This window comes from Bos mutus, chromosome 1 (assembly GCF_027580195.1).
Source record: "Bos mutus isolate GX-2022 chromosome 1, NWIPB_WYAK_1.1, whole genome shotgun sequence".
Lineage (NCBI taxonomy): Eukaryota > Metazoa > Chordata > Mammalia > Artiodactyla > Bovidae > Bos > Bos mutus.
The window spans coordinates 900,135-914,019 of NC_091617.1; the positions used below are offsets into that span (position 1 = coordinate 900,135).

General features: G+C 48.8%; 1 protein-coding gene across 4 annotated transcripts in view; it reads right to left on the minus strand.

Moving 5' to 3' along the window:
• Positions 1 to 4,094: 4,094 nt before the first annotated feature.
• The window catches only part of ITSN1 (intersectin 1), a 252,754-nt gene continuing 242,963 nt past the window's right edge, over positions 4,095 to 13,885 (minus strand). For all 4 annotated transcript variants that reach the window (XM_070365814.1, XM_070365651.1, XM_070365712.1 and 1 more), the window contains one exon: positions 4,095 to 13,705. In XM_070365814.1, coding sequence (XP_070221915.1) covers positions 13,557 to 13,705 — 149 coding nt within the window. In that variant the 3' untranslated portion in view covers positions 4,095 to 13,556. The remainder of the gene's footprint in view (positions 13,706 to 13,885) is intronic.

Genomic DNA, 13,885 nt, shown 5'->3' on the forward strand with positions numbered 1-13,885 from the left:
GCCGGGCGCCACAGCCCTTGGAGTGTCCTCTGAACCAAGGATGCCCGGGAATGTCAGCCCAGGACAGAGTCAGGACGTTTCCCCTCTTGGGCACACCAGTTCCAGTACACTGATGGTTAGAAGTCACTGCTCTTGGGTCGAGCTTCTGCCCGTTGTGTGTGTGTGAGTCGCTCAGTCATGTCCGACTGTTTGTGACCCCATGGACTGTAACCCACCAGGCTCCTCAGTCCATGCAGTTCTCCAGGCAAGAATCCTGGAGTGGGTTGCCATTTCCTCCTCCAGGGCATCTCCCCCACCCAGGATTGAACCCAGGTCTCCGGCATTGCAGGCAGATTCTTGACCATCCGATTGGTTCTGCAAGTTAAGGCCTTCCCAGCCAGGTTGGGGGAGCCAAGCACACAGCAAACTTTCCTGCTTCTCTGAGGGTTAACAGTCACCCTGAAATTGCCAGAAGATAACATCTCAAGAGACAACCTGATGCATACTAAGCCACCGCATGTCAGGTCATAGGACATCCTGACGGGACTAGAAGGCTTGTGGCCACAATAAGCCTTTCTCCGTGTTTCTCCCAGACTGAAAGTGACCTCGCCAGGAGTAACAAGCACTCTAGAACCGTTCAGCAGGAGGTTCCATAAGGGGATATGACGTGCACCCACAGTGCGCCCCCTGACTAGACTGTTCTGCTCTGCAGCAGTAGGCGTGAGGGTTAAGGACGCGTCTTAGAGCCGTCTGGGGGTGCACGTGCAGGCCTCTGCTGTTTAAATCCCTAAAGCCTCCTGCTTTTGGGGATCAACTTCCACCCCGTACGTGGAAGAAGCTGTAACATCCACTTGGTGAGTAACTGCTGCAAGAGTGAAGCGAGGTCATGACGAGTTCAGTACTGGGTCTCCCAGATGTAAAGATGTCGGTGAAGGGTGTTGGTCCCTGGCCTGACAGCCTCTGATTTTGGGCCATCTGACCCCAGGGATTGCCTGACTGGCTTCACACAGCACCTGACAGGAGGTAGGCACTAGACCAAGTCCATCTAGAATCGCCTGCAAAATCTCCCATCTTCAAGGATGTTCAGAAATCCTGTTCAGAAAACCTGTTCAGAAATCCTGGTTTCTAATAGACCATTAGGGTGACTGACTCGATCAGTCCCCTAGGAAAAGCTCCCCAGTAAAATGCCCTTAATTTGGACCTAATACCCGCAAACTGAAGGCTGCTCTGTGGTTTCCAAGACTGCTTCATGTTACATCTTAAATATTTAAGCTTCAGATGGCTCAGACAGGAAAGAATCTGCCTGCAAGCCAGGAGATGCACGTTTGATTCCTGTGTTGGGAAGATCCCCTGGAGAAGGAAATGGCAATCCACTCCAGTATTCTTGCCTGGAGAATCCCACGGACAGGAACCTGGTGGGCTACAGTCCATGGAGATCGCCAAGAATCAGACACGAGCGAGACAGACCTCACTCTGCAAGTGAGGGAAGAAATGGAGGTTTGCTCAGGGCCCCCGCCCCCAGCCTCCCCTGTATTGTGTTTGTTCCTGCTTGCCCCTGGCCACTCCCTGGCACGTGGTGCACCCGCACTGGAGCCAGCAGGCAACACTGAGCTCAGGTGACTCTCTGGGCCCCTCGCACTTGGTCCCTTAGACACTCTTGATTCGCCCTTTAAGCCAGGCCAGCTCTTCCCTGAGCTTGCCCTCCTACTGGCCTCAGAGGGAAGAGCGCTGTCCGGACAGCAGCCGCCTCAGGTGCCCATTCCTTGGTCACCTCCAAGTGTTTGGACAGCGAACAGATTCCCTTCCCAGAGCCACCCGTCATGGGCAGAGGCAGGGCTGTGCCATCTAGGAAGTCCTCAGGGCACTGAGGGGCCCGAGGCCACCCCCTGCACCTTGGGCAGGGACCAGTGTGCCTCCACCTGACGTGACGTCACCCTCCTGGCTATCACAGTGCTGAAACGAACTTCCTCCTGGCAAAGCAGCTCCACCGTCAGCACGTGCAATGGACAGAGACACCACTGCAGGCCTCTCCGTCCTCTCCCAGGAGCCAGGAGGGCTCAGGCTGGCCTGTGGCCCCAGGATCCAGCCACCTAGCTGCGGACATTTGCCAACTTCCCTGGCGATTCCTGGTGCTGGAGCTACTAAGTTCCGGCAGATGAAAAGAGAGGAAAAGTGTCCCTTCCCAACTGGCCTCACGAGGACCGGGCTCGCAGTTCCCTTTCCCTCTCACTAGATGTGGACGCAGTGGAAAGTGCAGCTTTTACCTCTTTACTTCAAGGTAAAAGTCAAATGATCGCAAGGCCCTGCCAGGCCAGACCTCGGACCTCTGGGCTATTAACAGGAGGGAGAAGAAACCTCCCACTGACGCCACGGGAGGGTGGTCTCTAAGGGCTCAGCAGCTGCGCCTGTAACGCAGCCAACACTGCTGGTTCCCCAAGACCATCTGCCTTCCTTCCGGCTTGCCTCCTGACAGGGGTTGCACACCGCACACCCGAGGCAGACCACAAGCTTTGAAGACGTGTAACAGCTGATGAAATATCTCTGCCGGTAATACTGCCCAATCCAGAATCCAACTCAACAAACTCCTTGTTGATTAAGCACATAGAAACGGGGGGAGGGAAGTGACGAAATGCTTCAAACACTACCTTGTGTGCTTATCAGAGATGAACCTAGAGATCTGTGTACAGTGACAGTCTTCATGGCACTTTTTTTAAATCTAGATAAAAATTTTAAAGCAGCCTCAACACACAACCATTCAGGATTCTTTTTAAAACTTAGGGTAAACTGGAATATATTCAAGCAATGGGATACTATGCAGTTCTTAAAAATCAAGATGTTCAAAAACAGATAGATGACAGATACAGCTGTATAGTGGAGAAGGAAATGGCAACCCACTCCATTCTTGCCTGGAGAATCCCATGGACAAAGGAGCCTGGCAGGCCACAGTCCATGGGGTCACCAAGAGTTGGACACGACTTAACAACTGAACAACCAAACAGTCTGCTCAGAAAGGAAGAGGGGCAGAAAGAACCCAAAGCAATCCATTGTAACAAGGTTGGTTTTTCTCCTTTTATTCATGAACTATGTGAATTTAAACCGTACAGGTCAAAATGACCAAAGAATTGTTTGGAAGAGATTGTTCTTTTAGATTCCAGATACACAGAAATATCCATCTGTATTGATGTTGCTACTGGTTTAAAGAAAACAACACTCAGTTACCATAATCTTGATCAGTCAAATTTAACATTTCTTACATAATAAGGTGCCAAAGGAATGCTCAGAGAGCAAACCTAACCTCAGCTTCTTTTAAACAGAAAAGAAACCTAATGTCTTGGCCCTGCTTCATCAAACAAATACAGAATTCTACAATTTATAATAGTGTCTAGTAATTTTTGGAACTCCATTGACATTACACACCAAACAATATAGTCTCCCTTTGATGGGAAATTAAACAATACCGTTATTTGGCAACAGAAGTATATTACAGTTAACAGGGTGTCCGTCGGGGAGGTGGAGTGGCTCATCCCACCCCCCGGGCAGGGCTGTGAGGGGAGCAACATGCCCCCAACACTGTGACCCATCTGCTGCTGGAAACACAAGGGACTCGTGTCAGGACCGATACATTCTTCTCTAAATAGGTGAAGGCTAACTGGAATGGTCACTGCTGAGCAGGACGCCATGTTCTCTGGCTTTTCTTGACCCCAGACTTTATTGGAACAAGCAGGACCCAAGGGATGGTTGACTGGCTGACTCATCTCCACGTATAGCCCTCTTGCCACACCAGCCATGAGGACTTGGTGCCAAGGAAGGAGGTCAGGACTTACTCTGGGTGGGTCGATAGGAGCTTATCCACTTCTGCTGGCTAGCTTTAGATGGCCTTCCCAGGCCACCTTGGACAAAGAGGTCCCTAAACAGCTCCATGTTTGGAAAAGAAGTCACTCACATCCACCCAGACAGTTCCTCAAGGTGATTTTCAGATCACTCCTATGATAACAGATTCCACGAAGCTCCCAGAAATCACAGCTCCCTGCGCCCCCTGAACCCTGAATTCCAGGAGGTCACTTACACGCCAGCATTTGCCAATTTGAGGTGTATCAAAAAAGGACTTGGACTGTTGGTTGACAGCATTGGGAAGCATACAGCTCATTGAAAGAAATGTTGAAAACCTAAGGCACGCATTCCCTATAAGTCCTTTCAAGCCAGGGCCCTCAGCGTCCCACACACAGCGATCTGTATGCAACACCCGCGGCTCACCAGGAACATGGCCTTTTTCACCGCTCCATCGTTCGCAGCCTGACGAGGGAGGCTGACCTGACAGGGTTGCCTCCTCCTGAAAGGACCTCTAAACGCACCTCTCGGGGGTTTGCATCTTGAGTTTCATAGGATTTTGCGTTGTATCCATCCTTAGGTGGCCTGTGGGGACATTTCCGGTGGCAAAGGATACGAAGTCTGTGCCCAAGAAGCAGCCTGGACCTCTGACCCTTTTCTGGGACAGGGCAAAGAGGAAGGCCTCTTGCTTTGAGGTCTCCATCATGGACACAAGCAGCTAGAAGGCTGCTCTGTGCTGCCTGTCCTGTGTGCCAGGAACAGCTTAACCCAGAAAGCCTCAAACTTCATCCTTCACCCAACACAGGAGAGCCACAGTGGGGATAGTGAGGATGCCTCCAGGAAAGGAAAATGCAAACACCAAAGGGATGCATTGAATCTATTCAGAAAGAGAACTGCAAAGGGTGACCCAGAAGTCAGGACATTCGGAACTTTCTAGAAGAACGATTGCTCCACCCAAGATTCCTGGCCCATCTTCCAGAACCTATGGAAGCTTCCAGAGCACATCACTCAGATCTGATGGGAACCAGACTCTCAAGCCTCCTATCCTTCCTGACACAAGCACCTTCCCGAACAAGTTACCTGTTTAATGAAATACAGGGGTCTCACCCAAGGTCATGGCTAGAGGACACTCATCATCTTATCATAACACCACCCGTTGCATTCAACTTCACATTTTCTTTGCCCCTCCAAAATGACTTCTTTGAATGTCTAACATATGCAACTCTGGTTTTCTTTTTAATATATGAAATTTAGTTGGGTCGAACCCAAGTAATCTGATTAAGCACTCTCTACTCTTGGAATAGGTTTTTTAACTTTTTCTATAGTTTTATGCACTTAAATTAGATTCCTAAAATACTCTCATATACATACAGAAAAATAATCTCTCAATGACAAATCACATTTTACAATAACAAGTTAATTATTTATAACTACAGAATCTGCATTAGTTTATGCAACACTTAACAGCATCACCTCTTACACACCATATGTACATTGAGTCATAGACATTCCCATAAACTTACGGCAGAGATTTCTGGACAAACCATTGAAAGAGCATAACTTTTTCCACTTTACGTAGTGGAATTCTGCATTTTTCTTAGCTGCAAACTATATAAAATGCAGAAAACCAAGAGCTGAGGACTGCTTATCATACACGGGACATTCTGTTGCAGACTCTCATCTGTATACATGTATTTACACATATGCTAACCACCTATAGATGTGAAGATATACGCTGATGTAGCTAAGGCAACAGGACATGAATTATGAGATCGCCAACTTCTCTGTCCAGGTAGGACTATGAAAGGGTAGAGAAAGGGCCCAAAGGGTACAGATCTCAGCCTGCTTGGGCTTCAGCAAAGAAGATCTGAAGTTGGTTTTACAGTTTAAAGACACTTGGGCTATTGGCAATGTACATTTTAAATGCATGTGTTAAAATAAATATCGTTACCAAAGATCTTGCTAGAATATCTACTGTCTGATAGTGAATATTTACCAGACAACATTTTAAGATGTTGATTTGTAAAATGTACAACAAAATGTTCACTCGTGAAAACTAACACTGACACAATATTAATTAAATGCCTCTAGAAAACACTTTCTGAACTTTCAGTAGTCCGGATGATTGCAATACAAGTAGAAACAAAGCTATAATTTGTTATTTCATTCAAAATGACACAACCAAACCCATGCAAGATGAATTTGATATCTCTATTCAACTTTCTGTCAGTATTTTTACTTAGCAAACTTTATAATCCCAGACAGAATCAGGAAACATAGACAGGATTATTGCTCTGTGTAGGTAGACGTGAAACTGATTTGCAAAGGTCAAGCAAGGGTTTTGGAGTGTCCTGCTAAGCGCTAGAAAGTGCTAGTGAAAGAAAGTAAGACCCAGCACACAGCGGGAGGGGCGACTCCCGTGTCAGCTGCCTCCCTGGCAGCTGGTCTTCTAGAACCCGAGGCTACTCACACAGTGGGGTCTCTCCTCCCGTCAGCCCCCTCATAGGCGGGATCCTATGGCAGACACCCCAACTGGGAAGTAGCTGCATCTCAGTAGCAGGTACCTGCAGACACCTGTGTACCCAGCACCCAGCCTGGGCAGGCTTCACTCTCTCCAGGAAGAGGAGATAGAGGAGCAGCATCCAGCCCCGGGGAAGGGGCACCGGGCACCACCCACCCCCACCAGCTCCCTGCTTCTTGTTGCCATCACTCAGATGGTCACTTGGAAGGCAGAGGCTAGAGGAGCCTGCCTGACCCAAAAGCAAAGAGGAGAAAAGCCCCCAGTGGACGACTAAAAGGAAGGGTTTTATTTCCGATCAGTGGGTTAAATGGTAAGGACTTGGAGGGCTCTCGGCACCCGTGGCCCGCCCTGGACTGGGAGCCCACAGACCAGGTTCATCTGTCATCTTGGGGCTTGAGTCCTACACCTCTGACTGATCCAGATCATTTGTGCTTTTAAAAGCAGACATTTTGAAAAGTGTTACCAGCCCAGTTCTCCACAGCCTGCCAGGGAGACTTTGCAAAGTAAGAAGCAGAAGGTGAAGCCCCACCTGCTTCAGAAACCAACTGAAAAGACAGTGACCAGGGCCGGCTTCGTGGGCGTCTGATCTGTGCAGTCACGGGGGACCCTGTGCTTAGGAGGACCCGCTCCTGGTTTCATTCTCTGCTGTCATCACCTTGAAATTCTTCACAATTCTCAACAAGGGGCCTCACCGTTTCATTTTGCACTCAGCCCACGAATTCTGCAGCGGGTCCTGACCTTGACTGCAGGAAAAGTCAGACCCACCTGTTCACATATCCACTCGTTCCCCCTGGTGCACACGCAAGCACACACACGCGCACACGCACACACCATGCGATGATCTGCATTGCCCCCCTCAGCTCCTTGACATCTGAAATCCCAAATGTTATAGTCTCCACCTAGAAACTCTGCGATCCAGTCTAAGCAGAGGGGACCTGACTTCTCCAACCCCTTGTTGGGGTGCCTCCTCCCCATGGACCCACCGCGGCTCGGCCCAGCAGTAGGCAGAACACCTCCAACTTCACACCTGAGGCCCCTGCAGGGCTGAATCTCAAAGAGGCCTTCACCAAAGCAGATGCAGAAAAAGCATAAGGGCTGAGGACCCCTTATGACCCCAGCCCCGGGAGCAGAGAAAGGCAAGGTGTCACCAAGTACCGCAGGAGTGCTGGCTTCGAATCCCAGGCTCGCCGCTAAGCTCCCTCCCCCACCACCCTGCTCAGACCCAGCAAGTCCCTTCCGATTTGCACAAGAGCATGGGCTGCCGTCTATGGGGTCGCACAGAGTCGGACACGACTGAAGCGACTTAGCAGCAGCAGCAGCAGCAGCAATGCCCGGGGAGCTGCACTAGGTGGAGCCAACGGCCTGAGATCCGCCAGTGGGACCGGCTAGTTTCCAACGCCGGGGAGCGCGCCTCCTAGCGGTGACAGTGGGTAGAACGGCAGGGGCTAGCTCCTCAACCAGACGCGGCAAAGCTACCATCCCCCCTGCCCCTGGTTCCTGCATCACCCTCTCTGCCCCAGGCCCCTATTCTGTTTAGACTGAGAAACAGGAGGAAATCAGGGCTTTGAGTATGAGAGGGAAAATGCAAAGGAACATAGCTTTAGAAACAGCCGCACAGGAATGTTATTCTTTTTCAGTGAAAAAAGTACAAAACCAGAGTTCCTAGAAGAAAAATATGCATTCTTTCCACTGCATAAAAAGAAACCCTGGTTACTGGGTAAGTTCTCAGTAAATATCAGAGAGAGAAGTGCTCGATTATTTTCAAGGCTGACCACATATGCCCACTTCTGAACAGGTTTATTTGGTGGGCTTTGAATCCTAAAATAGTCACACATTTCTGATGATTTCAACAATGTAGGCTGGTATAGAAAGTAGAACAAAATCGTTTTAAAAAATGACTCACAAAACACCCTGACATATACTAGGGGCAAATTTACCCTGAAATCTGACAACCACACATAGTGTTGAAAAAAAATTATTCTGTGGGTGTTATCTGGTTCCCCGAGGCCAGATTAAAGAGGGTTCCTTTCAGTGCAGGAACGAATTGAAACTGCATGTCACTGAAATAATTTTTGGAGGTGGAGGTGAGTTCTTACAAGCACTGGGTGTTATTCAAATGACTTAAAATAGATCTACAATGAGGTTGTGAAAGCCACAAAGGCAGACCCCCTCCTCACCACCTCCCAGCCCCTTGGATAGTGGTCAGACCCAGGAAAGGGGACTCCCTGAATGAACAATGTATTATTAACATTACTGACAGTGTTACCAAGAGGTCACAACCCAGGGATAAGACTTGCCAGCTGTTGGCATCTGGGTTTTAATACTCCCGAGATAGGGTGCTGTTAGAAGTTTTCTATCTTTCATGCAGGATGAATTTTCCAGGCTTATTAGGAATAGATTTTGGCTCCCAAAGGTAGCAGATTATGTACCTTAGTTGAGCCTGGAGACCTACGAAGATATTCCTGGATCTGACACAATGCAGGGTGAGGAAGTGAAAGTTCTAGAATGTTCCTTTCCTCTAGCTCAAAGAAATGGCTGCTTTCCAAGTGCAATAAACATCCCAACCATACTGACACAGTACTAAGCAGCCCCCATAAAACATGGCTCTGGGCACTGCCAGCTGAGTCTTGGCAGCTGACCTGAGCCATACCCTGCAGCCAGGAGAAGCCGCTGGGTGCAAAAAGAGGACAGTTTTAGTTTAACCAAATACCCTTTAGGGTGACTCAGACCACAGCATCTGAGGGCTTCACCATGTCCCCAGTTCACCAATCATGCTTCTGCTGGGTAAGAATTAAAGTCCTAATCCTAAAAGCCAGTCAAGAATATCCAGCCTCCTCTGTCGTCATTGCCTCACTTTCCTGCGCAGGAGGCTCTGAACTTGTAAAGCAAGGGCACCTGGAGCAGGCAGACCCCACGCTAAGCTCACACTAGCCTCAAGTCTGAAGTGACCCTGCCACCTCGAAAGCACACAGGGGTCCATTTCTACATGCCAGTGTCTGCTGTAAAGCTCGTCTCCAGCCCCAAAAAGAAGGGAAAATACAATGAACTGACATAGAATGAAAATCTACTTGCTGTTCCCAGTGGAAATTCTTAAAACTGTTACATGCACAAAAGAAACATCCTTTCTGTGAACCAAAAAAGCCCAACCAGCGAGGGAAAAAACCATCTGGAGTAGAGAGAAGTCTTTTTCTGCTTCTCAAAGTACAGGCAGGTGGTGCTAGCGGTAAAGAATCTGCTGCAGTGTAGGAGACCCAGGTTCGATCCCTGGGTCGGGAAGATCCCCTGGAGAAGGGAATGGCTACCCACTCCAGTATTCTTGCCTGGAAAATTCCATGGACAGAGAAGCCTGGTGGGCTACAGTCCATGGGGTCACAAAGAGTCGGACATGACTGAGCGACTTTCACTTTCACAGTATTGGCGAAACTCTAAAATAGACTCCCAGATCTCCTTCCGGATAAAACCAGAAGCATTTCACTCCCTCCCTTTGCTTTGTTGTCCAGCCCCACTGGATTCTAGAACACCCCCACTCTGCTGTAGTCAGTGGCTTTATGCTTGCACCAGTCTACTCCTGGAGAGACAGGAGTTTGGGGTACCAGGTCACCAAGACAATGCAAGTGGTAATTTACTCATTTTTGGATGGATTTTTTCTCCATTAAATTCGATAGTACTAACCAGCTGAAATGAGTTACCTTCCTAGACTTAGGTCATGCTTAAATTGTTCCAAACGCAAAGAAAAGAAATAATTCCCCTTTTAACATGAACATTCCTTGGAAGCATAGCTCTCTCCTCTGCCATCAGAGGTCAGGGACATGTAGGATGCCTGGCCCCAGTCTCTCAAGCACATCTGGATACCCCAGCCTAGAAAGATCTGTGTGTGTGCATGTTTGAGTGTGTGTGCCTGAGGCCAGCCCTGAATCTGAATGAACCACGTCCTCAGGCTCTGGTGGGAGGGTCACAGCTGCTCTGGTTCCAGGAGACATGTTGCCCACCTGCCTGACAGAAAGACCCTGCCCCAGAGGGACTGGGAGAGCTGGTTGACAAAGGAGGCCCAGCCCAAGGGCTCCTGTCCTCAGGGCACGTCTCTGTTAGCAGTTCCCTTGCTGGGCTTAGACGAGGTCAGTGTGGCTCAGAGAAGGAAGAAACTCAGGATGTCTGGAGGGCTGGAGTCAATGCCAGAAGGGAGTGGCCAGGGGAAACCCTGTGTGTGGAAAGCAAAGAGCTAGGACACAGAAGGTGTCATTTCATCTCTATGAAATACAGCCCCGGCTGCCCAAAAAGGTAGACGCGAAGGACTAGTCTCAAAGAACTGGAGACTCCATGCGTCATCCACATTCCTGAGTCACAGCTGGATCTGACAGGCAGCCTATCTCATCCGTAAGGAGGATCAGTCACCTTACAAATCAGCCTGGTGAGTACAAGGGCACTCATCCAGAATCGCTGCCCCGGAGGAGCACCGCAAGGGTGCTCAGTACAGTCACCTGGGAGAAAAGACTCACATATTGCTTCTTCATGCGACATTAATTCCGATAATGGGACTCTGCATGGGTGGGTGAGCTGGTGGACCAAAAAAAGGCGACAAGATGTTTGTCACTGAGCGCATCACATCCACCCTACATGAATGGTGATGCCCAATATCCACACGCAAAGAAAGCCAATGAAGAAAAGGAAGGAAGAAAGGCATTGCTCTGATGACCCAATATGACTCCGTGCACACAGGTAACCCTTCTTTTTCTACCATAGTCACGTATCCTCCATAAAGACACTGAACAAACTGTATTGGGTATAGACATAGGAGAGTGTGACTGGTAGGTCTATTCATAGGTTTCACTTAAAACGGTTTCCTAACAGCATCGAAACATACATATACACTTAAAGTATCCGAACCATGCTTGCTGCTGGAAAGTGGTAAATGAATGCATGCTTGAAGTTGAACTTGGTCTCTAAGGTCTTCAGCTGAGAGTTACTAACTAAAGGGTAGATCTGCTTGTTTCAAAAAATACTTATGTCTGTTGTTCTTGATACAAAAGTCTACACTATCTTTAATAAATAAATAATAAAGTGTATCTTAAAAGTATGAAATGTAAACTTTGTTGCCCTTTCCGACACATACATTTTAAAAATTGCTTGAATGATGACAGAGCTCTTATGGGAAAGGATGACATGACACATTGGGTTCCCCGCAAAGTGGGTAGTTCACTATCTTTTTTTTTTTTCCTCTTTTTTGGCCACACCATTTGGCACGCAGGATCTTAGTTTCCCAACCAGGGCTGGAACCTGCACCCCCAGCAGTGGGAGAACAGTCTTAACCCCTGGAACCACCAGGGAAGTGCCAGTGCTATCTTTAGAATGCATTTCTACAGTCCTAATTAAATTCTAAGGACCTACAATCAAGGAGAACACCGTCTCACCCAGGAAAGCTAGACTCCAGGACTGAGAGAACATGCAATGAACATTTCATGAAAAAACGACAAACTGGGACTATGGGAGCATTAACATGCAAACAAAGAACGATCCACGCTTGCCACGAGCAAATCAATTCTTACCTAGTCAACCAGCCTATCTCCTGGCATTTAAGGAGAAAAACTGAAAGAACTCAAACTGGCATTACTCAGCCACAAAAAGGAACGGAACTGTGGCCGTTTGCAGAGATGTGGATGGACCTAGAGACTGTCAGATAGAGTGAAGTCAGAGAGAGAAAAACAAGTGTCATATATTAGCATATATATGCGGCATCTAGAAAAGCAGTATCGATGATCTTATGTGATAAAGACATAGAGAACAGATGGGTGGATACCAAGGGAGAAGGAGGCAGGGGGGTGGGCGGTAGATTGGGAGAGTGGGACTGACATGTATTTATACACTACCATGGATAAAATGGGTGACTAGTGAGAGCCTACTGCACACCACAAGGAGCTCCACTCAGAGCTCTGCGGCGACCTAAATGGGAAGGAAACCCAGAGAAGAGGGGACATATGAATATGCATGGATGATTGACTTTGCTGTACAGCAGAAACCGACACCGCAGTGTAAACCAACTATACTCCACTAACAATTTGAAAAACAAAAAACTCAAACCGAACTTGGCACATGGTCATACACTCCTAATTCTGGCATCACGCTGTGCGTCCTTCCGTTACTGAGAGGTTGGCTTGTACGGCGGGCTTTGGGAAGGAGTCTCAGGTCTCATTCCCTGGAACCGAGGGGCTTGCCCACTCCTAGCGTCTCTCCCCCACCACAGTAATAGATTTCCTCCGCGGATTGTCAGTTTTCCTTTGCACACCTTGGGGACACCTTTGGGAGGAACGTACCAAAGACACGTGCGGAAATTGCCCATGACAAGCAGGCAGGAAGAGGCTCAGAGCTGGTCACCAGCAACCACTCTTGTTCTGAAACACAGGACCTCCAAGCAGAAAGGGAATGTCCAGCAGGGCTGGAGATGGGGACCCAATAACACCGTCAACAGCCTTTCAGGTGAGCTACAGCGACCTAGTCCCGCAGAGTATAACTAGGTAGACAACCTCCCTTAACCCTCTTCCAGGGGTGAGGGAAACCAGGATCAGGCCTCCTGGCAGTAGCCAGTGATAGTTTCCATTGACAGCTACCAGTAAAAAGATCTGGAGGAGACTGGAAAAACCCTAACAACACGCCTGCCGGAATCTACCATGGATTAGACCAGCATCTGATTGGAAGACCATCTCCCCAAGTGATCAGACCCAGGGCAGCATTTCCAATGAGGTCCCAGTGGGGAAATGAGATTCTGAAGCAATGACATCATCAGTGGGATCATTTCTAAACACACCAAGGACTAGACATCCTGGAGGGCCTGCTTGGAGGCTGGTGGAGGTAAGAAGCAGGAGGGTCCCATGAGTTCTCCAAAAATACAGACATTGCATTTATGAACCTATTTTACAGTAACGACTCAAGCCTCAGGCCCAGGGATGGGCCGGACACCCCACCAAACATAGTTGGGGGTGATGGGACTTCAAAGACCCTAGAAGCCACGATGAGCCCCGCAGTGAGGACAAAGGAAAACACAGTGCTGTTTCCTAACATGGGAAATGATTTAGGGGAAAGGATTGTCAAGAAGTTTGGAGGAGCCTGTCTTCTCTGCCCTGTTGCCCTGTGGCCGAACACCAAACGCCGGTCCTTGAAAAACCATGCTGTTTCCAGACAGGCAGCATCTGCTGCCTCGGGCTGGAGTTCTGCCAAGCACGTCTGGGTGGGCTCCCTACGGCTCATCGAACAACTGCAGGTCCAAGCGGACCACGATCTCTCCCGTGGGAACTTCGTGCAGCAGGAGACACTTCGTAACGGGACCCTTGGAGCCCTGGTCCTTCTTGATGTCGGCCACGCGGATCTCCGTCCGACCCAAAAAATCTGAAAGGACAGACACACATACCCTCCTCAGAGAGGATTCCTTCTCATCAGGGCAGGTACCTGGCATACTGGGAGTGTCCCAGCGAGGTGTTACGCTCTCTTCTTCAAAAGGGAGTTAGTTTCTTGGAATCCAGGGACTACAGTGACAGCATCATTTTTAAATGGAGTGAAAACAAAAAG